Raw genomic sequence first — 26,313 nt, 5'->3', positions numbered from 1 at the left:
AATTAATTTAATACCTTTACTTCGCGTCATAAAACATTATGTGAAACAAAAAATAAATACCAGGTCAAGATAAGGACGCAACGTTTCAAGTTCACATAAATACCTATTTCAGGTGATGAAATTAATAAGACCGTACTAACTGACACACTGTAGCAAAGTTGACGAAAAATTGCTGGTTTGATCTGAGTTACTACGACTTTTAAAAGTGGTTTTGTTTTGCTTAATGACAACAGGAGATTATTCCACACGTTGCAGGGGATCTTAAACCAACCTTAGATATAAAGAAATTAATTTGTTAAATAAATGTATGTCAGAGAAAAAGAATTCTATTGTGTTTGGGAGGTGACAATTTAAGGTCAATCCCATTTTTTAACTGTTCTTTTCATAGATTGATTAATACAATGTAATATAAACTGAGATTTTGTCTCATTTTCATTCGATTGAGGCCTTTTCTTCACCATTTTAGTTGCCATACTACGTGCAAGATTCAAAATCAAAAGAGGGCTCAAAAAGGCTTCACTTGCCACTCGGTCCCCTATATTGTATATTTATATACTAAAAAATATTATAGTTCAAGTAAGTAAATAAAAACGATAAGCGATTTCTAAATAATTTGCATAAAACATGCTCAGGTTTCTTAATTGTAAAAAAACAAAACAAAAAACAAACAAACAAACAAAAATTCGAGGGGGGGGGGGGAGAGATATAAGGTCGGATCCATCTCTTTCTGCTTACAAGGAACTGAGAAAAAAATAGCATTTGTTAACCAAATAAAAACTGGTTTTAGAAAAAAAAAATAATGGCGATCTTCATAAAACAATACCAGGACAATTTCGATACATGTACTTGACCCTCAATCCAGGTAAATTTGATAAATCACCAATTACGTAGTAATAAAACAATACACACAAGATAAACTTGTGTCAATATCAACTTGGTGCTACAATAACTGGACCCTACACGTAAATACTGCCGAGATATGCCATCTTTCTCTCTCCATCCCTCTCCTTCCTTGACTGCTTATCTCTCCCCCTTTTCTTTCCCCCTCTCCCTCCTATCTCCCCCTCTACCCATTTCTCTCACTCTTTCTCCTCTTCACTCTCTCTCCTTCACCCCTCTCTCTCTCCCCAACTCTCTTCCTCCTCTACCCCTCTCTGTCCAACTCCCCCTCCACACTCCTCTGTCTCTAACCCCTCCCCCTCTCTCTCTCCCTCACTCTCTCTCACCCTACCTCTCCTCTCTTCCCCACCCTCTTTCTCTCTCTCTCCCTCAACTCTTCTCTCTCTTACTCTCCCCCTTCCCTCTCTCACTTTTCTTCTTTCTCTGACTTCCTCCATCTCTTTCACTCCCTCTCTCATTCACTCACCCCCTCTTTTCATGCCTATGTGTGGGTGATGTATGTTATATGCATTACTTTTGTTCACACAAAATAATTATTATGCGTCTCTTGAAAGACTTGATATACCAAAGTGCAGTATAAATCTTTAAGTTTTTTATGTCTGTGAATTACTATTATCTCCAAAAACTACAATAACGGTTGCATAGATACAAAGTAAATCACAACCAACAATTTTTAATAATTATGCTGAATATTCTTGAATAATTTATTTGCCAAAAAATCATATCTGTTTCTTTGTATTAACGATATAAGCAACAGAAATGCCTAACGTATTTCAAACGTTTAAGCCAAGAACAATGCACTGAACCATCGACAGAATGTTCTGTCACAACTTCTAATTAAACCTATACATGTACATGCATGTCCGCTTCACAATGTAAATAAAAATTAACTCTTAGAAATGTCAGTTTAATTATAAAGAATAGACCTGGGACGCAATCTAACATAAATGTTCACATACAGATCAGTGTAGATAAATTAATTTTATTTAGCTTTAGTCTATCGTAATTACACGTAATACATAAATATAAGAGAAGAATCTGGACATCATCGTTTGTACTTTTATCGTGATTTTGATCCTGGCCACACAAAGTTTGATATCACTAGTACCGCATTTACACGGTTGTATTCTACTGACCATAGATTTCGACTTATTTGCCCCTGGGTTAACACTGTACGGTACACTGTTCTTTTTGAATGGAAGTGTAAATTGTTAATTATTGGACCAATCAATTACAACATTTACTTATCCTCAAACCATTTTGATTACGAAAGTTATTGAGAAGACCAATGGCAACATTTTTCTCATTTAAGGTCAGACGAGACGTTCCTCAATACTTTGTATTTTTTCCCAAGAATTCGTGATCGAAATATTGCTACTTGAACAAGTTTTCTCACAAAAAATTGAGGTACATTGTTTGGTTTATGTATATGTTTTCAGACATTTTGAAAACACTTAGATATCGGAAGATAATAATTATCAATATTTCTGGTACATTACAAAGGGATACAAAAACTGTTATTCGAGGAACGTATCGTCAGAACTTTTAAAATGTTTTAGGGGATTATATGAAGCAAAAATAAAATTCAAGTCGGGCGAAGAAGGGGGGAGGGGGATAATACGCAACATATTTAACTCAGTCGACTAAAATAGAGGAAAGACAAGATGTGTTTGTGAAACACTGATGTCCCCGTATGGCAGCTTATGGCGAAGGTTAAAGTTTGTCAAATGCAAGTCAAACTCCAGGTCGAGAAATCAAAAATATTGGTACCCAAAGAAAGGACTTGTCTCGAGGAATATACAAGTGAAATATGAAAGCCCTAGCACCAACCGTTGAAAAGTTATGACGAAGGTTTAAGTTTTTTAAAAGTAAGTAAAACGGCAAGGTCAAGGTCAAATGGTGCCCAAGGGAAGGTCTTGTCACATGTGATACACATGATCGTGAAATGTGAAAGCCCTAAAATCAAACGTTCAAATGTTATGGCCATGGTTAAAATTTTTAAAAGAAGGTCAAACTCCAAGGTTAAGGTCATGGGGCCAAAATTGTTGGTATCCAAAGGAAGGTCCTGTCACAAGGAATATGCATGTGAAGTATGAAAGCCCTTACACAAACTGTTCAAAAGTTATGACCAAGGTTAAAGTTTTTCAAAAGTAAAACAGACTCCAAGGTAAAGGTCAAAGGGTAAAAGTTTTTGGTATCTAAAGGAAGGTCCGATCTCAAGAAATGCATATGTGAAGTATGAAAGTCCTAACACCAACTGTTCAAAAGTTATGGCCAAGGAAAAGTTTTTCATAAAGTAGGTCAAACTCCAAGGTCAAGGTCAAAGGGTCAGGTTATTTGGTATTTAAAGGAAGATCTTGTCACAAGGAATGCATATGTGAAGAATGAAAGCTCAAGCACCAACTTTGTAAAAGTTATGGCCAGGGTTATAGTTTTTAAAAAAGTAGATCAAACTCCAGGGTCAAGGTCAAAGGGTCAATGATGTTGGTATTAAAGGATGGTTCTGTCACAAGGAATACACATGTGAAGTATGAAAACCCTAGCACTAATTGTTCAAAAGTTATGGCCAAGGTTAAAGTTTTTCAAAATTAAAGCAGGTCAAACCCCAAGGCCAAGGTCAAAGTTGTGATATCCAAAGGAAGGTCTTGTCACAAGAAATACACATGTGAAATATGAAAGCTCTAGCACGAACTCTTCGAAAGTTATGGCCAAGGTTAAAGTTTTGCAACAGTGGGTTAAAATCCAAGGTCGAGGTCAAAGGGTCAGAGTTGTTGGTATCCTAAGGAAGGTCTTGTCACAAGAAATACACATGTGAAATATGAAAGCCCAAGTACCAAATGTTTGAATGTTATGGCCAAGGTTAAAGTCTCATAAAATTTTGCAAAAGTGGGTCAAACTCCAAAGTCAAGGTCAAATATGATGGCACCAAAAGAAAGGTCTTGTCACAAGGAATACACATGTGAAGTATTTATGAAAACCATAGCTCCAACTAATCAAAAGTTATGGGCAAGGTTAAAGTTTTTGCGGACAAACAGACAGACAGCTAGACAAACAGACAGACGGACAGGGCAAAAACTATTTGCCCCCGAATCTTGGATTACGGGGGCATTAAAATAAAACCAAGCTAAGACAGTGGGTATTTTGTTTAAAATTTCAGTGAACATTAATATTAACTGTATCTAAAGAGGCTATAAACATTGGAACGCCTTTATTTCTCACTCTCACCAAGAAAAGAAACTTGTGTTTTATGTGTACGGAAGTCGATTTAGAATTTATCAAACATATTTTTGTTCCGATTGCTACATTTCTTAAAACGAATTGTGTCTTGATTAAAATATCCAACGGTAGTTTTATATTGCATCAATCCGGATATTTCAACAATACTGAAATCTTTTTTAAAATTTACATCAACCGAGGATGAAATTTTTTTGATAACCTCCATTTCCATGATTGGTTGACTTTATGTATTTTACGTCCTAGTGAGAATATTAATATAAAATTGAGATTTACCAAAGAATATGGTCGCTTAAGGTTAATTTCGCGGAGAAATATGGCCGATTTAGGTATGAGGAATTTTGTCAGTGCCTTGTTTATATTTTTCCTTCTTCTTATCATCAGTACATGTATTCTTGAAACACTTGGACATGAAACAGGAAGTCTGTTCGACATTTTGCTTTAATTATAGTTGAAATTGAATATAGCTGAAGCGTTCACGTGTGACAAAAATAACAGACTTAAAAATAAATTATTATTTATCTTTAGTTATTGCTTGGTTGAAACTGATTCAGTCATTTCAGAGAAGCTGAAAATGTTTAAAAATTTACGTATTCACACGACACACAATGCAATCGGGGGATGCATGTGAATTATAATTCTTAACTCAATAATCATTTTAAAAAAAAAAAAAAACCTTAAATGTAAGAGAAAGAATAATGCTAATGTGAATCAAAAAATTATGTTCTAATTCCACTCAGTCTCAAACGAACAGAAAATATTTAGTACCCTGACTTAAAATCATAACCACACTGATGATGGGGAAATTCTTGCGCATGCATATACTCATACATTACATAAGGTACATAAACCACGCGAATATCAGTCTCGCTGTGCTCATATGTTTATCTACAGTATAGACATAATTAAGACTTTTAATAATGATACATAATATTAATGTATATGCAGAATGGAGGGGGGGGGGGGGTGTGTGAAGCGTGTGAAACGCGCGAAGTGAATGAAAAATAGAAGACACAGAAAGTGATAGCGACCAAGCTTGCGAGGTCGCTATTATTTTCTGTGTCTGAGGTCAATATCACTTGACATGGGTCCTTAGAACCACATGTTGACCGTTCTCTGAAGTCCATAATAGTTATATTACATAATCACTAAAAGTGAATAATCTGATACAGTCCTAACTGAACGGACTTGACTGTCATTACGTCATAATGGTAAAAAAATGCTTTTTATATTAAGACGTCACTTTCTACGTAAGTTTTTTTGCAGCCGAACGGTGAGTCATGCGATATCATATTCCGCCGACTCGTTTCGTGTCGTTACCACAAAAGGACGAATATCACGTGACGTCCTTTCAGCCAATGAAAATTACAAAAATAAGCATCTTATAATATATATATATATATATATATATATATATATATATATATACATACATACATACATGTATTTACTGAATCATTTCCAATTACCTGTTTTTGATTGAATTGCATAGGGCAAGAAATTTAAAAAGAAAAATATTGTTTTCATATGTCGTTGCCTTTATATATGGTTATTTTCAATATTGAAAATCATACGTGAATTAATTGTTTTTCAACCAAACCCATTGTTTATACTTTAAACAAGAGGCCAAGATTCATTACCATGACCAGACTTTAACAGACATTCCTTGGAGGAAATGCCCTGATTTATAATATTATTGTGACAAATCAAGATGACGCTCTAGGGCTTCTACAGCAGGCAAGATAATGGATCCCAAGGAATTCATTTATTATAGATTTTTTTTCTTTTCAATCAAACTTGCAATAAAAAAAAATTCATAATTTATCTTTGATTGCCTACAGAGTTGGAAAACTAATCACCCACACAGTCGCCATATACACCATGTTAGCGTATTTACATTGTGTCCGACGTCGGCATCAATTTACTGTACCTTAAGTTTGCAACAGTCAGGCTGACTATTTTCTAAGTGTATCCAAGATGTCATATTGAAAGAACTTTTATCCTATAGGAGACTTGTAACACTTTTCTACCATTACCTATGGTTTTCTCGTTAGTAGTTAAACTTCAAACCTAAACATTTTATATTCATATTCCAATTCACTTAGATCAACTGATTTTTTTTCTTAGATAGAAGACAATGTCTAATGACTGTGTTACAAAACGTCCCCAAGGTTTACCTAGCTTCATTTACCCTTTTCATGCAATCTCCCTTGCAGAGTTGTCGTTCGCTCTCTATCAGAAACCTCTGAGATGGGCTCACGTCAAGATTTTTGATATAACGTTAAAAACATAACATTCTAACAATTATTTCAAATTAAACTAGTAGTTCTAGATATACTGAGAAAATATCTACCTTAAAAGAGAAACATTAGTGCAGGCGTTCAATTATAATGAATTAAAACAAACGCACTATTTCTCCATCGTGTTTATCACTTTAATATACGCGAGCCAACGGCAGAGGTGAAGGTATGAGCCGATGGTAGAGAGTACTGTTCATGTTGCCGAAAATATACCACTTTTTTTTTTTCACTCCATGGTTGCAATTTCGTTAGACTCTCTTCCCACCCCCTCCCACGTGAATTTATTAAGGTCTTCCTTTGTCACTTCTACAAGTAAGAGCTTCGCGGGCCGGTTAACATCCCTTCGCTCCTAATTTATTATAGTACCTCGGGTGCCAAGTCAAAATATCTCTCCTTGAACATCTAGCATGCTGGAGTACCTCTGTCTCATGCTTTGCTTTCCTTTTCTTTGATTCAATCACACAGTATGTTATGTACAAAATTTAATGATAGAAAGAATATCGAAAATAAATATAACTCGAACATAATTTGCTGAAAAGTTAAATTGTTATCACTGATTGTCATCATCACGATTTCGGACCACAGTCACTGGTATATGCGCATGGTGCACGATATAATCACTAACACTCCCCATGAATGTCTTGCGTAGAGTACCCAGACCACGTGATCCCATTACGATAAAATCAGCGCCCTCTCCACGCGCTATTTTGATGATAGCTCGTCCAGGTTCCCCGGATGTTCTAACTACACATCCATCGATCTTGAAAAGGAAAAGAAACTACAAGTCATAATTTACTAATAAAATAAGTAATACAAATCTGTCGTCAGAACAATTAGATATAAAAGCCATCTGTTAAATCAAAACAAGATGTGTTTGTGAAACACTGATGCCCCGTATGGCAACTTATAGCAAAGGTTAAACTTTCTCAAATGCAAATCAAAGATGTTGATACCCAAAGTAAGGTCTTGTATCGAGGAATAAACCTGTGAAATATGAAAGGCCTAGCAGCAACCATTGAATAGATATGGAAAAGGTTAATTTTTTTTCAAAAGTATGTCAAACATCAAGGTCAAGGTCAAATGGTCAAAATTAATGGTGCCAAAGGAAAGGCCTTCTCCCAAGAAATACAAGGGTGAAATATGAAAGTCGAAGCACAAATCTTCAAAAGTTATGGCCAAGGTTCAAGTTTTCCAATAGTAGGTCAAACTCCAAGGTCAAAGGGTCAAAGCTGTTGGTATCCAAAAAAAGTTCTTGTCACAAGGATTACATATCTGAAGTATGAAAGCCCAAGCACCAACCGTTCAAAAGTTATGGCCAAGGTTAAAGGTTTCCAAAAGTACGTCAAACTCCAAGGTCAAGGTCAAAGGGTCAAAGTTGTTGGTATCCAAAGGAATGTATTGTCACAAGGATTACACATGTGAAATATAAAAGCCCTAGCACCAACTGTTTAAAAGTCATAGCAAAGATTAAAGTTTTCCAAAAGTAGGTCAAACTCCAAGGTCAAGCTCAAAGGGTCAAAGTTGTTGGTATCCAAAGGAAGGTCTTGTAATGGGATTACACATCTGAAGTATAAAAGCCCTAGCTCCAACCGTTCAAAAGTTATGGCCAAGTTAAATTTTGGTAAATTTTGCAAAACTGGGTCAAACTCCAAGGTCAAAAGGTCATATATGGTGGTACCCAAGGAAAGGTCTTGTCATAATGAACACTCATGTCAAATATTAAAGCCTTATCCTTGACAGCGCAATAGTTATGGGCTATGTTAAAGTTGACAACAGATCTAGACAGACAGACAAACAGACAGACAGGACAAAAACAATATACCCCCGGGATCTTTCGATCCAGGGGCATAAAAATTAGGATAATCCTGCAAACGTGAATTTACCAAGTTCGCATCGTTAAATATGAGACGATTTTTGGTGTGTATGAAGAGGCTGCTTAAATTATTCAATTAATCAAGTGTCAGAGAAGTCTCCAATAAATATTCCATTTTCAAAATGTTCCCTTCAGAACTTTTCTATAGAGGAGGAAAAATAAGTCAACAGGACAGAGAGACAACTCGAAGGAACACTTTTACAGTCAGAGTTTTTTCACTTTGTCTCAAGGGATAAATGATGATAATAACTGCGGAATATACTTTTTGCACATTTAAAGATATTTACTTATAATCTTTAGAGATATAAAAAAAAATCTTACTTACAAGTCTCAACCTCATCTTTTTTATAAACTTTCGGAAAAACATATATTTTACTCTGTTTTGAACTATTATCAATAGTTTCAATATTATAAAAAAAGTATCAATGTTCTTTTTTGAAATTTATATATCATTTTTTATAAGTTATTTTGTATTTTCTGTGCAATTTGAATGTCTTTTCCTCCGAAATGTGGCTTAGGCAGTCCAATTTGTTTTCATTACTTGAGCGTTCAAAAGTTGACGTTTTGGAATGGCCTTAAAATTTGAAACAACAAAATATTTAATTACCTGATATTTTTCGTACGTTATTTAATAAACATATATATATATATACATATAAAATACTTTCATGTAAATCAGTTAAATCTGATTCAACGAGAAACATTTTTTAAACATCATTGCCCTGTGGATGTTGAAACCACGCCAGCGTAATAGAACTTATCAAAAGTCAACACTGACGACGGTTTATATTCCAAAAAAAAGTTGACTGCTCGAAAATTTTGCGCGTACAATTCACCGTAATATATATTTATATGAGACATTCAGTATAATTTAATAAATTTAAATATTGCAAGTAGTTGAGGCTAACATTGAAAATTTTCACACCTCGAAAATCATCATCAAACTCGGCTGCGCCTCAGTCGACAACGGCTTTCTTGGGGTGAAGATTTTCAACGTTACCTTCAACTTCATATTTATGCAATATTGATTCATTTTGATTGACATGAATGTGTGTTATTACCCCTGCTTTTTTAATTTGATCTTTCCAGTCAGCAAACATTTCTTTGATTTTTCTCTCCTCTTCATTCGCCAACTCCGAGGCCTTAGAAGGATCCGTGGTCAAGTATGCTAAAAATATATTAATATTTGTTACATTTATTATTTACAAATCATTCCTAAAACACTGTGATATAATTCACAAATTACTCCATAACTGTGATAATTTTTTTTGGTATTTTTTTGTAACATGTACATTTTATATTTTTCCTTGCGATGACGGAAGGTAAGAACTATCAAAGAGAATGAAATGAAATTTGTTTCTATATATATATATATATATATATATATATATATATATATATATATATATATATATATATATATATATATATATATATATATATATATAAACGAATTTAATATATTTAATATCCACCTGTTATATATGAGATTCTGAGCTACTGAATAAAATGTAAATGTGCATCCTTCATTTTTACACGCAATAAAAATTTTATATATATGTTCGATACTTGTGCGAATCACGGGGGTTCGTCGTTCCAACATTTTGTAACATACTACTTTGTATACCTCCGATTATAATCCACCTCCCTCACTCAAATGTTGATATATCAGTTCATATTTAGTATTACGCATGTGTAATATACTTCCAGTCGTCATGGTTATCCAATCCATTTTCAGTAAAAGGAAGTATATTATTTGCTTTCAAAACTTGTGCTTTTTCAATACTTCTAATGAAGTGTACTCTACTGTACTATGTTCTCTGGCTTTAAATCATTTGCTCCAATCTAAAATAAATATATGTCTCTTTTTTTCAGAATCGCAATTCTGACCTTTTCTTGACCTTTACTCATTTATCCACTCCCAACGACAACTCCCATACCCATACAACATGTAGTTACCCCCATAAGTCTTAATCATACTGGACATTAGTATCTTTATAGGAACAATTAACACAGCTGGCATAACACGAGTGGTGTTAATTTAGTGTCATTCTGTGTAATAACACTTTAAAAAGAATAGTAACTTAATGCAATGAGTTCCTCATCGAGCTATATGTTTTTGTTTTGGAAAAGTGGGTAAATATATAAAAGTTACTGTGACTACTTATTGTAATGTATATAAAACTGTACACTCGAGATTCTCTGTGCTGTCAAGGGATAAGTGATAGCATCATCTTCCTTTCCTTCTCTGTATCACTAAATGACTATGACAGGCATATTCTACTTAACAATACAGCTCACTCTAAACATTGGACACAAACACGCAGTAATTCTACAGTCATAAAGCAGAACGCTTCTCGTAAATATTGTTTTTTTTACCTAAACATTCAGTAAATATTTCAAACGATTTTCATTGCACCATGTAGTACATGGCACCTGTTTTTAGAATTAAGTACATAGGCAACGTACCTTACCTACTGATATTTTTTCAAGATAATCTTAATTTAAGATTATAGTGCCGTCAGATGTTCATAGACAAGAAATCAGCATGCATTACCAGGGGTTTCGAAAAGATATCAATTGATGAAAATTTTTGTATAATTCAAAGAAAAATATACAAAAATTACTAAACATATATTCTAGATGTTTTGTTTATCCAAACTTGTTTTAGAAGAAGTGTACAACAGCATATATATATAGACATTAAAATGTAACACAGTTCCTTTGAGTATTGGAACTCTTCAACTCCAGGGGAAAAGACAATAAAGTTCAAACTACGTTGCGTTAAGCTTTAACCAGAATGTAACTTTACAAAGAATAGACAGGGTGCCACATTGCATAGATAAAGAGTCTTATCGACATCTCAGCTTTGGAAATACTAAAAACGATCTGAAATTCATTCATACATGTACTTCGTGGTGCTGCTTTAAGCGTTAACCTGTCTCCTTTCACCAACGAGCATTGTGTATTTAGGGCAATATTCATTGTGTATTTAGGGCAATATTCATTGTGTATTTAGGGCAACATTCATTGTGTATTTAGGGCAACATTCATTGTGTATTTAGGGCAATATTCATTGTGTATTTAGGGCAATATTTATTGTGTATTTAGGGCAATATTCATTGTGTATTTAGGGCAGTATTCATTGTGTATTTAGGGCAATATTCATTGAATTTGTCGTTTTTTCATTCTCAGTACATGCAGAGACATAAATACAATGTCTCTGGTACATGAGATAATTTCAAGTATTTTAATCTGTATATCTTATTTGTTAAAATAAAGTATACCAGGAAAAACACTATGATAACAATTGGTGCTCTTGTAACAGATAACAAGCACACGTACTAATCATAACAAGTTTTAAAAACCGTTAAAAGTAAAATATAATATACTATTTTTCAATAAATATCAAGGGATTACAATTTGGTTATATCTTCAGCGAGTTTGAAAATCATGTGTACCTTTATATTAAACAGCTCATTCGTGACCTTCTTGTCATTGCATGTGTTTAAAAAAAAAAGATCTGGTTAATTCCAAAGGGTCTTGGACCGAATACAAAGATAAAACTTCATCTATTATTAAAGCAAAACCGACTTAGAAAGCAAATAACGTGATAAGAATCATTTATCATTAGCATTTCCAAGACAATCTCCTTATTCCAAGAATGAAAGACACGTACACCAGGTCATGAGCTTTCCAGAAGAAAAAAAACCTGCTTTCCATTTCACAATTTACAGGTTTGAAATTTAAATTATTGTTTTACCTAGTAAGTTATACCGGGATACCCATGCATCCCCCCCCCCCCCCCCCAATAATAATAATAAAATACCTAAATTACATGTAATTAATAAACTAGTTAATTTCTGTTCAATGAGTATTTAAATATAGAGTGAAATGCTCATGTTAAACATACCGGTATTCTTTGTTTAGCTGTTTTAATTTTGAATCTACTGAGTGGATGAAACGGAAATCAAAAGAAAGGATAGGACGAGAGATGTCATGTTCTATTTTTTTTCAATTGGTCAAATTTCAAAAGAGTTTTGTTTTATAATTTCCAACATGTCAACATGGTCAATATTTATTCTTATGTGTTAATTACTTCATCTATATAATACACACCTCCATGTTTCAATATTATCTATAAATTGGGTTCTGAATGAAAAGTACTGCTTTTATTTCAGTTTGAATGCAGCAATGGCTTACTACAAATCTTTTGATTGAATATTTCAAGTTCGGCATTTACGGTATTTCAATAAACGTGCAAGCCAGCTATGATAACAACGTTCTAAATGTAATTTATCGCATAGTTACAATGGCGAGCAATGGATTTTCTTTCATGAAAATCAATTCGTAAGTCCCATGCTTCATATTTCTTTAACCAGACAATAATGCATCTGTAGCTTCCCTCGTAAACTTGTTTCTGGAAACGTTATATTTATAGATAGGGACTGACTATGAAGAATTGTCCCTGACTCTTCAATGAAATATTCTGAGTCAGATCAGCTATTGACCTACTTATCGCATTTTTACGTTTGTAAATAAAAAACTAATAGCTCCCTACTATATATACATGTACAAGAATTTACTAGTAATCTAAAATATAAGCACGATGCAGAATGTAGGAAAAAACTAGATGTATTTTAATCTCCCTGCAAGGAAACATTTATTTTAAATTACTGTTGCATCCATTTAAACAATACCACAGAGGGTTGAATGATGCTTTGCTGCATGCTTTATTCTCTTTTTTACTTACACTGTTGCTAATGTAGTAAGCCAATTTTAAGTCTTTTCTGGATGTTTAAACATACATCAACTTAACTTTCAGAAAAATGCACCTCTCTAGAGTGCTGTGCAGAAATAAATGTTATTATGTCTCTGAGAGACTCTAACATTGTGAAGAAAAAAGTGGATTTCAGTGGTGATGGACGTAAAATTTATAAAGTTTCAACAGTCTGTTTGCTGAGTATTATGTTTAAAATTGAATATATACAATAGGTAATTTCGAAGTGCTCGCGTTACGTATACATCATTACATCAGTATACTTACGTGAATTGATGAGTGTCTTGTATTCTGGACAGTGAACTAATACAACCTTGTCGCCCTTCTTATACATGTTTTCTACATACCCTGAAAGAGTAAAAATAGTAACGTACACTATTTTACAACTTCTATGATTAACACGAGAACTGGGTTACTTTCATTTGAATACAAATGCTTAAATTTTGTCACTTGGAGAGCGCCATAATATGTAAAAGGTTAAATTAGGTCAAACGTGCCAATGGTAAACAATGATCAAACTACGACTTTGAATGAAATGCATGACAACACATATAAAAACTGCGCAATTTTTATAAAATTTCAAATTTTTAACTTACATTCAAAGGCATGTTGGGAGTGTAAACTACCATCCATAGCGACCACAACAGTACATCCCGGGCGTTTAGAAGGCCCCGAAAGCGCGCCTGGTAGATCCTCAGCCATGGCCAAAGAGTCAGACTTCCGTTAAAACAAGGAATGCTTCCTGATTCTTCACAAACTGTGCAGCAATTACAAGACCGTGAATCACTTAATGATGCTGTAGTTGACAACACGTTATGACAGGTATGGAGGAGGGAAAAAGCCAGTGGGAATGCGTTCTACACTGCTCGATCTCTGCACGTGTACGTGTCTCGAGACAATATAAGGGTGTCTGTTACGTATATAAAACATTAAGCCAGATGCAGTTAGTTTAAACGTGTAGATCAATAGTGTTAATGGATAAAATACAAACCGAGCTTAAAAATATCTCTGGCTACATTCGTTCAAGATTAATGAGAAATTGATTAAGGAGAAAATACGGCTTGGCGGATCCAAGTATAGTTCTCTCTTTCTCATCAAATACACTATAGAATACACCATAGTAAATTCTACGTTATTAGTTTTACAAAAGACCACATTCACGATTTTTTGAAATAAAGATGACGTGCGCCGTTCAGACTAAGACGCCACGAAACAATCCAATATTTCTTTATGATGTAATTAAGCAAGGAACTCAAAAATCCAAGGAATGCATATATACATGCAATCATTCTCCGTCTTCTAGCATTAATCCAAGAAATAACATGCATGCAGAAGGACATACTTTTTTTTGGCGAGGCACCTGGATGCGTTTTAGCTTACGATACAAAGCTTTAGTTATATTCACATCAGACAGTTAAACTCAAATTATATGAACAGTCTAAAAAAGATTAAGATAAGTTTGTGCACTAAAAAGTGGATGTAATTGTTTGAAGAGAAGGCTTTTATCGATTTTCAGGATCGAAGAGAGATATACTTGTGGTGTATTTTTGGAAGCATCTGATACAAAAGTAACAATGCTAATTTTTTTGGTTTGTTTTTTACGTTTTGTTTTTTGTTTTGGTTTTCTTAAACTGCGATCTTTTGTTTACAATGTAAATTAACAATTCCCCATAAGCATAATCTATCATACGACCACTGAGTGATTTTTTTAATTATTTGATTAGCCAAGGACTTGTGTCGAACGCATATTTTTGTGCCCGAATTACAAACAAGTTTAAAAAAAATCGATAATATGTATTTGGTTGATAGAGTGCGCTGCTAAAAAATATCAGATGCATTGTTAGACTGGAATAGCAGTATGAACGTTATAAATGTAACGTGATAATGTCCGTAATTTTGTATATATTTTGACTGATAAGAATGTTTGGTAGGCAATTAAGTCTTTTTTCTTTAAATCTCTTTCCCAAAGTTATGGTGATTCTAAAGACTACACAATTTTGATATATTGCAGGCATAGTATCGAGGAGAGGAGAGACTAACCTTTTACTGTTGAAATGTTCATTGAAAGACTGCATAGGATTTCGTAAACAATTTACTTCTTTTGGCCTGTCAGTTTTTCTGGCTGCCCCACCTCTTTCGAATACGATAAGTAGTGTAAATTGCTGCCTGTTGAAAACTAAGTGGACTTTTAACTGTGATACGATAATTTCATATGTTAATTAAGTTCTTCTAAGATGCAAATATCATGCATGGGAAAAGGAGACCTAAGTTTGACGGCCTCGTAAGCCCTATAGCTTTATAGCTAGTGTAGCAAAAAAGTCTTTTAGCAGTTTTGACTTACATACAAGCGATCGTCGAAATGATATTGAAAGTTTTTCGATAATGAATACTATGGTTTCCAACATGCGATGTGATTGTGTAATCCACTTATCTCGATATATAAGTATACATAGAAATGTCAGTGATAGTTTTAATAAAGCAGAATTTATTCAAAAATTTCTACTTGAAAAGAAGAAGTCTATTGCAGTGACCTTCTGTTCGACATTAAGATATAACGATGACGGTTTGTTTTTTTTTTCAATTTTAAGCAATCCTACGTTGATTTGACGCCACAGAGCCTGACGCATTTGGATGTTTTATTAGAAAAAGTCATTGATGGCAAACTAACAATTAAAATTCATGAAAAACTTTATGACTTTTTCGAAAATATTTTTAAACTGCATCATGATCACGTTGTCAAAAATATGAAAAAGTCGGTTCAAGTATAGTTAGTGCTTCATGATTTGATAACTTCACTGTGTTAATTATAGTATTTAAACTTGTACTGTAAGAATTGTATTCAATAAAATTGATGTCAAAATAGCATTTTATTTATTTATTTTTTGTAACTTTGATCCAGAAATAGAAGATCAACTTCAAAAAGAGATCATGCTGGTACACGGACCATAGTCTTTTAATTTCATGATCATATGCATGAAATATTTCAAAGTCTACTGAATCCGGATGAAACTTTAATCAGCTGACTCAAGAAACTGTAAAAATTCTAGCAGAAGGTTATTTTTTTTTATATTTTCACCATACGGACTTTTAATTGACTGAGTTACTTTGGTTGGCCAAAAATGTGCTTAAACTGCAAGATATAATAACGCAATGTATTCATTCAAGTAAATAAACACTAATGCCAAGGGATTTGCTTTATTTCCTTAATTGTAGTGTTTTGAAGTTTTAACTTCATCAGAAAACATTACTCATTTGGAAAATTATTTTGTTAAAAATATTCTGATTGAATACACAAGAACTCCGAAGTTGATATTCAAAAGATGCTTGAGTTTCTGATTGACAATATCTATTTAGTTTTTGAAGATCAAGTCTTCCAACAATTTTCCAAAAATCTGTCGGGAATTCCTAATGGGTAAAAAATTGAGCCCCGTTATGAACAGACATATTTTTGTATTCATACAGAATTTATTCAAAAACTTCTACATGAAAAGAAGTCTTTTGCTGTGGCCTTCTATTCAATATGTAGATATATCAACGACGTTTTATTAATTAACAATATTTCATTCCTACGATGATTCGATATATCCCTTTGAACTCAAAATAAAAGATACCACAGAATCTGTCACATCATTTTTGGATATTTTACTAGAAAAAGACGTTAATGGTACACATAACCTTACAACAAAACTCTGTGATAAACGTGATGACTTAATTTTTTCTATCCCCAACTTCCTTTATTTATGTAGCAATATACCATTATCACCTGCAGATGAAGTTTATGTCTCCCACTTGATTCGATACGCAAGAGCATGCTCTACGTACGAACAATTTGTGAAACGAGGCAAGCTATTGACAAATAAGTTGATGAAACAAGTATATCAACAGTCTTGTTTAAAGTCAACAATTTTGCAAATACTATGGTCGATGCAATGACCTTGTCAGCAAATACAACCTGTCGTTAAAATTTCAAAATTTAAACATTGAAACTTCAATTGAAAATTATAGCAAATGATTGTAATTTATATTTTCGTCATATGGAATATAATTGACTAAGCTACTTCTTTAGCCAAATATTGTGCTAGTGTATCCTGTTATCAGAATGCATTACGAAGGAATGTTGTGCGATGCAGTTTTGTACACTGGTAATGCAGTTTATTGAATAAATAAATTCTCATTATGCCAATATTCACAAACCTCTACTCTTCTGCTTTATACAGAGTTTTAATATCTACGATTGAATAATATTTTGAACAATAAAGTCATTTATTGTTAAGTTAGACACTCGTGCAACAGTCTTAATCAGGACCAAACTAGCACACTCTTTAATTCTTTAGCATCTTTCACGAAGGTAAGTTGCAATCAATTACTATAATTGATTGAGTATAGTTTAAACGGGTCTTCTGAGAGACCGAGTTTCTCTTACCTAGAAAATAGTCACTAGGCGTTTTTGAGAGACTGTCGTCAGATAAAACCCTAAGCTATGCAATTTGGCACCTCTGTACGTAGAATGAGCCAAAAATCTAAATTGCAATTTTGTCTGCAATACGATTCCTCACACCAGCGAAGATTTTAATCTATCAAGAGAGACAATAAATTTGGTTGCAAAAGTTGATGTAAATAATGCACATTTGATATTCAACATGAATGACTTATGGCTTGCATATTCATTGACTCAAATCCATATACTGACTCCCTTCTTTGTAGTGTTTTGCAGTTTTAACCTCTGTAGAAAATTCCTTCGCAAACCAGAAATCAGTGGTTTGCTGCAAAAATTAACACATTTGATAAATATATTTGTTACAAAGTCTGACGATAATTTTCATCAATTTGGTTGACTGTTCATACAGTGCTGATTCAACTAAATGTCAAGATCACTTATTTTAATACACGTATTTTGCAGTTGTTACTTAGGTCAAATTCATTTGCTAAATCAGAGTTACCGGATATTTATTAGTACATGTACTTTGTATAAACTTTTTTTCTTTTGTTTAATTTATAACATTTTCCGTATTTTACCTTTAAAAAAGACCTTGTACGGAGGAAGAATGGGAGATGTCTTATAAAGAAATTCAAGCCTATGGTGAAATCCTTTTAGTTGAAAAAATGAAAATTGTTTAAATTTAATATACATGTACTATATATGCCTACGAATTTAATTTTCGTTTAGACTTTTGCGATATGATTTTGTTCACTCACAAGAGGATTAAAAGGTTTTTACAATTTAACTACAAACAGTAAAATTCGGTTATTAAGAACTCGGATATAAGGTAATCTCGGTTATAAGGACTTTTTTATGAATCCCCTAGGCGACTTTTCACTGTTTCTTATCCGGTTATAAAGAATCTGGGTTATTAAGGAAGTAAATTTTGAGGTCCCTTTGATTTCCTTATAACCGAGTTATACTGTAGCTCTCCTAAAGAAAGTACAATTGTTCAGAGAGTATTAAAGAGATACATGTTGCAGACTAGATTATAATACATTTAATGGTATAAAGTTTGAATTACAAAAATATAACAATTGGAGTATTCTTGAATTTACTTTGCATTCTTAAACTATTTATCTACAAAAATAATATTCGATTGAAAATAAGATTTCAACCTTTCCTTTGAGCATAAAAATATTATTTCAGTGCATTTCTGGTTATAAATGGTAAAGAACAAGGTACGGTTTCAATACAAATCTTGCCCTGTGTTTTTCTTAAAAATAAAAGTGATGTAAAAAATTATAACTCCTTTTTTCTGAATCATTGAAATTCCATGTAGAAAGATCATACAAATCATTTTTCTCACATGACCTTCTTAATGCTAATTGTGACGTCATAAACTTGTGCATTTTCCCGTATTTTCTTAAAAAGATGCAGAAGACACTCATTTTCAATGGAATTTTCTTTCAGATAATATTGTCCACAGGCATCGCCCACAAAGATTTTGAGATATGTGATTTTTCAAAGAATTTTACACAACATATCCGAAAATAAAAGTGGGCGACGGCTGTGGACAATATTTTCTTAAGGAAAATAACCCTTGAAATGGGGCATTTTGAGGCTTTTTCTGTTTAAAATAGAGAAATGCATAAAAAAAATGACGTCATTTTTCAAGAATGGTACTCCTTCATGCCATATTCTTTCCTGATTTATTGCAGTCATATACTCAACTAATTCCTAAGCCAGTTTCAAAACTTTTTTGAAAACATTAAATTTTTAGGGCACAATAAAGTTAAAACCGTACCTTCTTCTTCAAAATTTATTATAAAGTAGTCCACATGTACATGTATATGGAATATTATACAGTATACATGTACTTCTATTTGCCACGACAATTAAGAGATACATGTATTTTTCGTACCGTGCAGATTTCACCCGGTTTCAAAGTGCATGTTATTTGCATTGAACTATTTACCAAATGCTATTGACTTGAAAAAGAAACATTTTGAAATTAAAGACTTTTTGACAATCCTTCTTTCTTTTAATACACGATGTCTGACTCATCCAGTTCAGTTAGTATTTTTTTTGAAACACGATATATGATCAGGGAGCACTGACAATGAAGCCCTTCTTATAGAACAAACACCATGACATGTTTACAATAGATCAGATTAAAGCCTTTTTTTCATTTCCTTAAGACAAATGGTCGTTTTGTTCTTTTCCTTTTGCTGTCCTTTTAATTATTACGGTAATCTTTGTAACTTTAATTTTCTTTAACGAACCAAAGAGAAATGGTATCATGATTATAGAGAACTAAACATCACTCAGAAAAAAAGCACAGAGAGAAAAACAGCATCATGACATGTACGTATTCATTTACTAGTATATATGATACTATAAAGCACGTTTACTTAAATTAAATAATTTACTTTCATTTCATTGCTAATTAGGAGGCAATGGAATTATTGTCGTTACTTATCTTTATTATTTTCCATCTATTTTTTTTTTTCATTTACAGGCCGCGTTCGATCATCAAAGTCTCGGATGAAACCCCCGAGAATTTCTGTTGGTTCACTGTCCCTAGGTATACACCAACTCTCCGTCAGCCGGCCAAGGACAGGTATGTCTATTACTAATATCAAATTAAGATGTCAATTTAATTGCTACTCTCAGGAAACTGAGTTAAAAAACCCACAAATTTAGGCATTCATCTTAACAATGCCATTTGCAACATTGGAGGGATAAGGTTTGAATGTGTCTTTTTCTGCTGTTATCCGGACAATCACAATAATATATAGCTCTTCCCTATGTTAACTTTCTGAAACCATTTTTGATGAATCTGGGAAAATCTTGATTAGATTCAAGTATTGAGGTGTACCAAAACTATACATATAATATCGATGTGTTTTTAAGGCTCATTATTATAATCGTGTTCTAGAAGAATTTTTGTTTTCATTCTGCGTCTTGAAATTCAACTTTTACTCACAGTTCACTTTCTAAGTATAAAATTCTTCAAAATCACATTTCAGTGAAATACTTTTAACATTCCAGTCAAAGATGAGTTCGATCTACCCTCCCTATAGACCATTTTCCTATGACATATTTTGCCTAGGAGTTATTTCCCTTAGCCGCCATATTGTAGGGTAACATTCCCAGATCCCTTCATTATTCAACCAAGTTCAATTTCTTATACTGGTTACTGAGGTAAAGATAACACTATTTTTCTTATGAATACACATTTGTTATATCCTCTATTAATTCATGATAATAAGATTGTAAATATTTTCCCCCATATTTTTCTTGAATGCATGTTTAAAATTGGTTGCTCAAAGAGGTAAATTCACTGCTTTGCCATACAAGATGGCGGCTAAGGGGAATAACTCCTAAGCAAAATGTGTCATAGGAAAAGGGTCTATACTGGATTCCCAAACGTCATAAAAATTCTTACAAATAAAGATAAATTGCCGGGTCCAGCAAATGCTCTACCAAACCCCTATCTTTACTCCTTAAAACATATTCACTGCTGTAAAGGAGAAACTTCAGACGAACTGTACTACAGTTTATTCTATAAGTGGTGTAAATCTACTAAATCATATGTGGATTCTGCAAAACTCCAAAGAACCTTAGAAAATTTAAAATCATCAAAGTTTTTAAAAGTCAATAATGTCAAAAAGTACATATATACACATATGTGTATACACACGACATTTATACACATTATACAACCATTCCTCAGGATAAATTAAAATTAAGCTTTTTGATATCAAAGACAACTGCTTCTTCAATAAAAATGGAACTCGGAAGTTTTCATATTTTGTGTTTGATCATTAACAAAATAATTTTGTTAAAATCCACTCTGGTTCTATACACAAATACTCTGAAGTTGATATTAAAAGGATGCTGGCGTTCCTCATTGCCAACATTTATGTAGTCTTTGGAGACTATGTCTTCCAATTTCCCCAAAACTGTTGGAATACAGATGGGAACTATTTGTGGTCCTTTATTAGTCGACATGTTTTTGTACTCCAATGAAGCAGAATTTATTCAAAAACTTCTATATGAGAAGAAGAAAACACTCGCTGTGGCCTTCAGCTCCACATTCAGATATATTGACGGCGTTTATTAATTGAAAATAGTCAATTCAATTCATATGCCGACTTGATATATCCCAGTGAACTTGTAATAAAAGACACCACAGAGTCTGCCACATCTCTTTCATATTTGGATGTCTTACTGACTAAAGACAATAAGGGCGAACTTTACAACTAAATTGAATGAAAATTGCAATTAAACGAAATCACTTCACCTCTTCAGTCGCCAACTTTCCTTATTTATGTAGTAATATTCCGCTATCGAGTATATATGGTGTTTGCGTCTCCTAACTTATTTGATACTCAAGAGCATGCTCTGAGTACGATCAAGTTTTAAAGCAATGCAGGCTACTGACAGATAAGTTGATGTTACAGGGATTTCAACAACATCATTTAAAATCAGCATTTGTAAATTCTACGGTCGTTATATATGATGGCCTTGTTAGCAAATATTACCTATCATTGAGCCATATTTTGGCTGACGTGTTGCATACCAACTTGTAAGGCTTTGTTTTTATACTAAATTTGACTATGGAATGTTCCATCTACCTGGTCCATACATAGGGCCTACGGCGGGTGTGTCCGGTCAACAGGGGATGCTTACTCCTCTTAGGCACCTGATCTCACCTGTGGAAATTTCGAGGGTCCGTGTTCTGTGCCCTTTTCACAAATTTGTATTGTTTATAGATCTCTTTGAGATCGATCAATGTTCGTTATCTTTAGCTTTTTCATTACGTAATCATAAATCCAACATAGACCAAAAGTTAGATCTACACTAATATGAAATATCTCCGAAAACTTTTGACAAATGTATTTTAATGTCAATATTTTAATGCCCCCCCCCCCCCCATTCCTACCGTAGAATATATATGTTATAATTTCAAAACTATTGACAGTTGCATAAAATGCTCAATTTTAATTAAACAACAAATCGAGATCAGACTAAACATAAATTCCCGACAAAATCAGAGATGGGATTAGGTGCCGTGAAAGGGTAACTTTCCGCTGTCAAACTCGCCATGAGCCCTTTCTCTTGATCGAGTTAAACATCCAGATATGAGATATGTCACACTCTGTGGTGTGTTTTTTTTTCGAATTAGTGTGATATATCGAATCAACCTGTTAATCAGAATAAATATTGTTTATTGATTGAACATCGTCATTATACCTAAATGTCGAAATAAAGGCCACGAAAAGAGACTTTTCATGTAGCAGTTTTTAAAAAAAAAAAATTAATTCTGCTTCATATGAGTGCAAAAATAGGTCAGCTAATAAAGGAGCACAATTATTACCCAAATTGTTAGAAGACCTGATTTCCAAAGACTGCATAAATAGTAATCGTCAATAAAGAACCCAAGCATCTGTTTAATCAACTTCAAATTACTTTTGTGTAGAATTAGAATGAGTTTAAACAAAGGAAGTTTGTAGATGATGAATCGTAAGATCACAATTGCTAGATATGACATTTTCCGAGTTCTATTTTTATTGAGGAAACTGCTGTCTGTCTTTAAGCCTGGTCTTTAATCTATTGTATAAAAATGGTTGTATGAAGTGTTTACAAGGTTGTATTTTTATGCTATTGATTTTCAACTGACAAAAGTTTGAGCTAAGCTTTTCAATCTAAATTTAATATCGTAGTTTAATTTAGTTTTAAATTAGTTTTTTCTTTATTTATTCATTATTTTATAGATTAAAATGTTTGCTCTTAAGACATACATCAGTATAATGTTTTACAGCTCAGTTTGAAGCTATGGTAACACCAAGGACCTCGAAGGAAAGAGAGAAACATATCAAACTTCCTGCCTGTCGTCCAAAGTCCGGTAAGGTCTATGTATATACGCCAGTGATGTGGGAAATTGTAAGCGGAATAATAAAAAGGAAATAAACAGCTTATCATCAGATTATGAACAGAAATACGCAAAATACAAATATGATGAGTTTGCGAAACACTTTGATAATGCCCTATTAAACGTGCAAATCTAGTAATTATTGGTTTATACATGTAAACCCATATTTATATATATGACAGACATACAGAATGATTTATCGATATGTAATACCCACAGGTTTATTAAGCAGCAGAGATAACGGTAAGAACCACCCCAATCCAATAGAACAAATAGACTGTGAGGAGGAGGTGATCATTCTACCAGAGTGTCCAAACAGCCGTCCTGGTACAGGTATACGCCCTTTTTTGTATACATTTTCTGTACACATACATCATATACAACTGTTTTTTTTTAACCAAATGCTTTTTGTAATTAAATATTCTAACCTTATTGGATAGAATGAATTTTAAAAAATCAGATTTCAACCAACCTATTTGAGAGTACTGCCATATACGTGTACCTCAAGGTAACTATTCTGAAATGATTATTTAAAAAATTGCTTTTCAGCTAGTCGACCTCTATGTGCTCAAGACATAGGTATCTCTTATTGTTAAAATTATTTTTTTCTGTGACCCATCGCCTGTTCCAGCGACAAATGGTTGGACCCGGATGTTTATGTCAACAACCCAGAGAGATGAATTTGAGGTACCTAATCTTGAGGACCTGCGATTGGAGATACCAGGTATTGATTCTTGAGTATTGAGTGTTTTTTAATTGAAAACTCGAAAGTGTTCGGCCAAGGAAATTGACGATATTACATATAAATATAATTATGATTTCAACTTTTTTTTCCAACGAAAAATTCTTATAAGATAGTCAAGTCATAATATACTTCATATCTTCACAAATTTCCTCTTACAAATAAAAATAGAGGTGCGTTATTATATTATATTTTCATCACTTTCTCTCGATTATAATGATAAAGTATCCAGTGAAACTTTTACAAGATGGTCAAAAAAGTGTTTGCCTATCGAAGTTAAGTAATATGTGCATTACGTAACAGGACGCAATTTTTTTTTTTTTTTTTTTTTTTTTTTTTGGTTATTTAACGTCCCTTTCGAGAATTTTTCACTCAAGTGGAGACGCCACCACTTGCCGGTGGAGAGCTGCAAATTTTGACCTATACTCGACACTTAGGGCCGTTGAGCAGTGACGGATCTTTTTCGTGCCAGCATCTACTGCGACACGGGACCTCGGTTTATACGGTCTCATCCAAAGGACCGGTCTCCACGTCCTACACTGGGATTCGAACCCGCGACTTAAGGATCAACTCCTTACTCCGCGACTCTAGAGCAGACGCTCTAACCACTGCGCCACGCGGGCGACTGAACGTTAAGGTAACAGAGATACTAAAAGCAGTGCATGTATAGAACTGATCTTAACTTCTGCCAATTAATATTTTTGTGTAGATGACGTCAGCAGAGCATGGGAGGACATAGCCGAAGAGAATGAAGAAATAAGAATCATTTTGATAGGAAAGAGAAATTCTGGCAAAACAGCCACAGCCAACACTATCCTTGGAAACTCTGGGTTTGATGATTCCTTGAATTCACATATTAAGAAATGTCGTTACGGAACTTGTGAGCGCTTTGATAGACGATTGGTTGTTGTTGATACACCAGATATTTGTAACCGGGATAATGAAGAGGAACTTTTGAATGCTGTTGCTCTCTCATCCCCGGGTCCTCACGTGTTCGTTTTTGTGGTGGGGATTGGAATCATTAATAATGACGATGAACAAACATACTTCAAAATGATTCAAACATTTGGCAGTGAAGTTCCCCATCATCTGATTATTTTATTTACAAGGAAGGATGATTTGATATACGAAGGGGTTACCATATTTGGATACGTCAATGAGGTTCCAGAAAAAATTCAAGAAGCATTGACAGCTTGTAATCGAAGATATATTGCTTTTGATAACAACTGTACGGGAAGAGAGTCTGAGGTCCAAGTGCGAAAACTCTTAGACATGATTGATAACATTTTGCTTTTAAATCGAAATCATTTCTCCAACCAATTTTTTGTTCAAGTAGAAAAACAGCTAGAGAAAAGATCCCAAGCCATACGGGATAAGTTTGAAGACAAGTATAGAGAAAATGTGAGAAACTTGGAGAACGATTTTGCAAAGACAAATGCAAATAATGTAATCGACAAAGACGTGGATGAGCAGAGTTTACTTACATTTCACCAGACAGACTCGGTTTATTTTGCTGATAATAGAATGTCATTGAGTAGCATGGAAACTACTAAATTACCACAGAAACGACCCAATTCTTCAAAGAATCGAAACTGCCAGCAAGTGAAAAGAAAGTACAAACCTTCATTATACCGCAAGAAAACTGCTCGAACACCCTCACTCTCTCCAATTGAGTCCATTGATTGTGATTCAGAGAGTGAACTTATAGATTGTGGAAAACTTAATATTCCAATTTCCCAGTATGAAATCAAACTAAACGAACTTAAGGAAGATTTTGAAAAAGAAACAGAAAGACTCCAACTACGAGAGAAAATTCGAATGGAAGTAGAACATGATGTAGATGAAGTTAACAAGCTTCTTCGGAAAATAAACTTCAAGTCATAAATCTAATTTAATAAAACAAAATCATACGATAATTATGTTGTGTGTTTAAGTTATTCAGGATATACACGTAAAAAATATTTTCTAAACGTCGCAAGTAAAATGTATTTTACTGCACATGTAATTCTACTCTAGGAATCAACCTATTAATTTTAATGTTGGGGGGAAACAGTCTAATAATTTTGATATAAGACCAGACATATCAATATCGGTCCAAAATTAAAATTATTAGATTTTTGACA

At 33.5% G+C, this 26,313-nt stretch overlaps 2 protein-coding genes across 2 annotated transcripts; one reads left to right on the top strand and one right to left on the bottom strand.

The window, feature by feature from the left end:
* Nucleotides 1–6,901: 6,901 nt before the first annotated feature.
* Nucleotides 6,902–14,278, bottom strand: LOC133195974 (universal stress protein in QAH/OAS sulfhydrylase 3'region-like). The gene is made up of 4 exons (XM_061331962.1): nucleotides 13,684–14,278; nucleotides 13,355–13,435; nucleotides 9,369–9,475; nucleotides 6,902–7,194 (listed from the first exon to the last, which is right to left on the bottom strand). Exons 1-4 carry the CDS (start codon nucleotides 13,787–13,789, stop codon nucleotides 6,985–6,987), a joined length of 504 nt encoding a protein of 167 aa, XP_061187946.1. The 5' UTR covers nucleotides 13,790–14,278; the 3' UTR covers nucleotides 6,902–6,984.
* Nucleotides 14,279–23,032: 8,754 nt separating this feature from the next.
* On the top strand, nucleotides 23,033–26,074 carry LOC133195352 (uncharacterized). The gene is made up of 5 exons (XM_061331195.1): nucleotides 23,033–23,039; nucleotides 23,338–23,421; nucleotides 23,668–23,781; nucleotides 24,068–24,172; nucleotides 24,900–26,074. Exons 1-5 carry the CDS (start codon nucleotides 23,033–23,035, stop codon nucleotides 26,072–26,074), a joined length of 1,485 nt encoding a protein of 494 aa, XP_061187179.1.
* The last annotated feature ends 239 nt before the right edge of the window (nucleotides 26,075–26,313 follow it).

This window comes from Saccostrea echinata, unplaced genomic scaffold (assembly GCF_033153115.1).
Source record: "Saccostrea echinata isolate AGI-Se365-2 ecotype Australia unplaced genomic scaffold, CSIRO_AGI_Sech_v1 ptg000029l, whole genome shotgun sequence".
Taxonomy (NCBI): Eukaryota; Metazoa; Mollusca; class Bivalvia; order Ostreida; family Ostreidae; genus Saccostrea; species Saccostrea echinata.
Note: the sequence above shows the minus strand (reverse complement) of the source record. Positions and strands in the feature narration are given on the sequence as shown.

What these genes read in the sequence shown, in the direction of transcription:
- LOC133195352 (XM_061331195.1), top strand. An exon ending in AAACAGCCGTCCTGGTACAG is followed by an intron (nt 23,782 to 24,067) that starts GTATACGCCCTT and finishes TCTGTGACCCAT; the next exon opens with CGCCTGTTCCAGCGACAAAT. An exon ending in CCTGCGATTGGAGATACCAG is followed by an intron (nt 24,173 to 24,899) that starts GTATTGATTCTT and finishes ATTTTTGTGTAG; the next exon opens with ATGACGTCAGCAGAGCATGG.
- LOC133195974 (XM_061331962.1), bottom strand. Translation starts at nt 13,789, where the DNA reads ATGGCTGAGGATCTACCAGGCGCGCTTTCGGGGCCTTCTAAACGCCCG. An exon ending in CTCCCAACATGCCTTTGAAT is followed by an intron (nt 13,436 to 13,683) that starts GTAAGTTAAAAA and finishes TTACTCTTTCAG; the next exon opens with GGTATGTAGAAAACATGTAT. An exon ending in ATCAAATTAAAAAAGCAGGG is followed by an intron (nt 7,195 to 9,368) that starts GTAATAACACAC and finishes TTCCTTTTCAAG; the next exon opens with ATCGATGGATGTGTAGTTAG.